Source organism: Lupinus angustifolius, unplaced genomic scaffold (genome assembly GCF_001865875.1).
Source record: "Lupinus angustifolius cultivar Tanjil unplaced genomic scaffold, LupAngTanjil_v1.0 Scaffold_10_3, whole genome shotgun sequence".
NCBI classification, from domain to species: Eukaryota; Viridiplantae; Streptophyta; class Magnoliopsida; order Fabales; family Fabaceae; genus Lupinus; species Lupinus angustifolius.
In genome coordinates, this window is record NW_017718317.1 from 1 (window position 1) to 3,328 (window position 3,328).

General features: G+C 35.9%; 1 protein-coding gene across 1 annotated transcript; it reads right to left on the reverse strand.

Moving 5' to 3' along the window:
* Positions 1–737: 737 nt before the first annotated feature.
* Positions 738–2,709, reverse strand: LOC109337741 (chalcone synthase 4-like). The gene is made up of 2 exons (XM_019574778.1): positions 2,280–2,709; positions 738–1,817 (listed from the first exon to the last, which is right to left on the reverse strand). Exons 1-2 carry the CDS (start codon positions 2,455–2,457, stop codon positions 826–828), a joined length of 1,170 nt encoding a protein of 389 aa, XP_019430323.1. The 5' UTR covers positions 2,458–2,709; the 3' UTR covers positions 738–825.
* Positions 2,710–3,328: the final 619 nt, after the last annotated feature.

Below are 3,328 nucleotides of genomic sequence, written 5' to 3' on the forward strand. Positions count from 1 at the left end.
AGGAAGAGGTTCAGGAAGAAATCAAGGAGGCAGAGGAACCAAAGTCTGCACACATTGCCATAAATCAGGACATACAGTTGACCAATGCTTCAGAAAACATGGTTTTCCCCCACCTGGAAATTTTAAAAATTACAACATCAACAATATGACTACATTTGAAGAAGATGTGTGCAATACTGAGCATCAAATGGTTGCAAGAGAACAGCCTCACATCAGTAAGAATGATGCACAAGTTTCTGGGATCAATATCACTCCCCAACAACACCAAACAATATTATCCATACTGCAACAACCTACACCAAAAAGTGTTCACAACACAAACCAACTCAGCACACAACCTGCTAGCACAAGTGACAGAGATAAGAAGTATACATTAAGTTTTAATTCAAAGAGTCTTGACTGGTATCTTGATACAGGGGCCACTGACCATGTGTGCCACACCCTTTCACACTTCCAAACATACAAGAAGATCAAACCAGTGTATGTAACCTTGCCTAATGGCAATCAGGTTTGCACCACAATTTCAGGGAGTATCAATTTCTCCCCTAGCCTATATCTGAGTGATGTTTTATATATACCAAGCTTTAATTTCAATTTGATCTCTATCTCAAAACTCTTAATGTCTACTCCTTGCCAATTAACTTTTTCCAAAAACTATTGTTGTATTTAGGATCTCCCATCATTGAGGNGAACTAATTTTATTAAATGATGGATTCAATATGTTTTTTTTCTTTTGACATAAAACAAACAAAAACATGAGCTTGAAAGTGAAATAAGAGGAAGAATACAGTGACATTAAAAGAATGACAATTGAGAACCAACATCTTAATCAGCCACACTATGGAGAACAACAGTTTCTACTGTTAGTCCAGGTCCAAAACCAAATAGCACACCCCATTCAAGTCCTTCACCTGTGGTTTTAAGTCCATCTTGAACTGATTTCTTCCTCATCTCGTCCATGATAAACAAGACACATGCACTTGACATGTTACCATATTCACTAAGGACATGCCTAGTGGCCCTCATCTTCTCAGGTTTCAACCCCAACTTAAGCTCAACTTGGTCTAAAATTGCAGGTCCACCAGGGTGTGCAATCCAGAAGATTGAGTTGTAATCAGATATTCCCAATGGTTGAAAGGCTTCAACCAAGGCTTTCTCAATGTTCTTTGAGATGAGTCCAGGAACATCTTTAAGGAGATGAAATGTGAGTCCAACTTCACGTAAATGTCCATCAATAGCACCTTCACTGTCTGGTAATATTGTCTGTGCAGTCCATACAAGTTCAAATAGAGGCTTCTCAACCTCTAACATTGGGTCTGAACCAACAATGAGTGCAGCTGCTCCATCTCCAAAAAGTGCTTGCCCAACAAGGCTATCTAGGTGAGTCTCACTAGGGCCACGAAATGTGACTGCAGTGATTTCTGAACAAACAACTAGGACTCGTGCACCTTTGTTGTTTTCAGCCAAGTCTTTCGCCAAACGTAGTACCGTACCACCTGCAAAGCAACCTTGTTGGTACATCATGTAACGCTTCACATATGGTCTAAGTCCTAGGAGTTTGGTGAGTTGGTAATCAGCACCAGGCATGTCCACACCACTAGTGGTGCAAAATATTAAGTGGGTGATCTTAGATTTTGGTTGGCCCCATTCTTTTATGGCCTTGGTTGCAGCTTCTTTACCCAATCTTGGTACCTCCACAACCACCATGTCTTGCCTAGCATCTAAGGAAGGTGCCATATAAGCACAAATACTAGGGTTCTCTTTTAAGATATCTTCTGTTAAGTGCATATATCGCTTCTTAATCATAGACTTTTCACCTGAAATTGGTTACAAGTGCAAAACTATGAATTCATAAGTACTAATATTTAATCTCTAACTGCAGAAGCTACATTTTGACATGTGGTGCTTTTAGTTTTACTGGAAATATTTGAGCATTCTTGCAGGATTACAGTAAATAGTTAAAGCATTGATTTTTGATTTATAACTTCAACTTCTATCCATTAAATATGTTTCCTGAGCTTGTATGATTGGTGTGGTAGTTACTTAGTCTTTATGATCCAAAACCATAAAAACTATAGCCAATTCAACAAACTGTAGTTATAGAATATTCAAATAATAAAGACTTTTTTTAATTGTTCTTGTATGAATCCATCTAAAAATAAGCGAAAATAATAAAATCTTTCCCACTTTCCCAATTCCTTCACAATTAAAAAATGTACTTGACGTGAAAGAAGAGAAAAGAAGCAGATAATTAATTTAAAAAGAGTACTAGTACTTACACATGCGTTTGAATTTCTCTTTAAGCTCGGTCTTATGCTCGCTGTTAGTAACTCTGAAGTAGAAATCAGGATAAGTACTCTGATCAACACAGTTTAATGGAGTTGCAGTACCAATGGCCATAATAGTAGCAGGTCCTTGTGCCCTTTGAGCATTGCGGATTTCTTCTACACTCACCATTTTTCCTTTCCTTCTTCTCTCAAATTAACTAAATTACTACACTTGTATATATTGAGATTGATAAGTATCAATGGAAGTAGTTATTGCAATACTTCAGTAGAGAGAAATGAGTGATGATGGGTTGATATACAAACATGTAAGAGAGGAGGGGTTTTTATATGTATGTGTGATGGTGGGTGTGGAGAACGCATTATTGGAGTTTAGACATTAGACTAAAGGGTGGCTAGATAAATTTGACTATTATATTGTTTTGATAGGTTGTGAAAGTGACCCAATTCCACATGAGTTTGGTGGCAAATGTGAGCATGCCATTGTAGACCCTCTCCATCCAAACTACTCCATCGTTTTATTTCCCAATTTAATTTTACCACTAACTATATAATATGCTTTATTTTCATTGTTTCAGTAGAATTTAAGGAACCTACATTTATCAATTCTTCTTCCACCACTTTTTTTGATAAGGAAAGAAAGTTATATGAAAACAATAGAATGAGTGTTAACCCAATACAAAGAAAAGTCAAAGAAAAATATAAATACAAACATTCTTAATGTACAATCTAAACATGATCCTTTGTGTGGCATCACTTTTTTCCTTTAACTTCAATAACATTGAAATTGCTTTGTGATTGATAATTGTAATTCCACCCATAATTTACTTTGTGTTTTTTATATACCACCCATAATTTACTGATTGAGTTTTTATGTTTTATTTATAAATAAAAAAGTTAAATTTCACTTGTGAAGGTGAATTTCAATTAAGTAGATTTTTACAAGTTTCAGGTGCGAGGACTTAAATTTAGATAATTAACAAGTTGAACATTGTGTGGCAACGGTGGCTTAGCTAGTAAATTAAACAAGGAATAGATAAAAT

What these genes read in the sequence shown, in the direction of transcription:
- LOC109337741 (XM_019574778.1), bottom strand. Translation starts at nt 2,457, where the DNA reads ATGGTGAGTGTAGAAGAAATCCGCAATGCTCAAAGGGCACAAGGACCT. An exon ending in AGAGAAATTCAAACGCATGT is followed by an intron (nt 1,818 to 2,279) that starts GTAAGTACTAGT and finishes AACCAATTTCAG; the next exon opens with GTGAAAAGTCTATGATTAAG.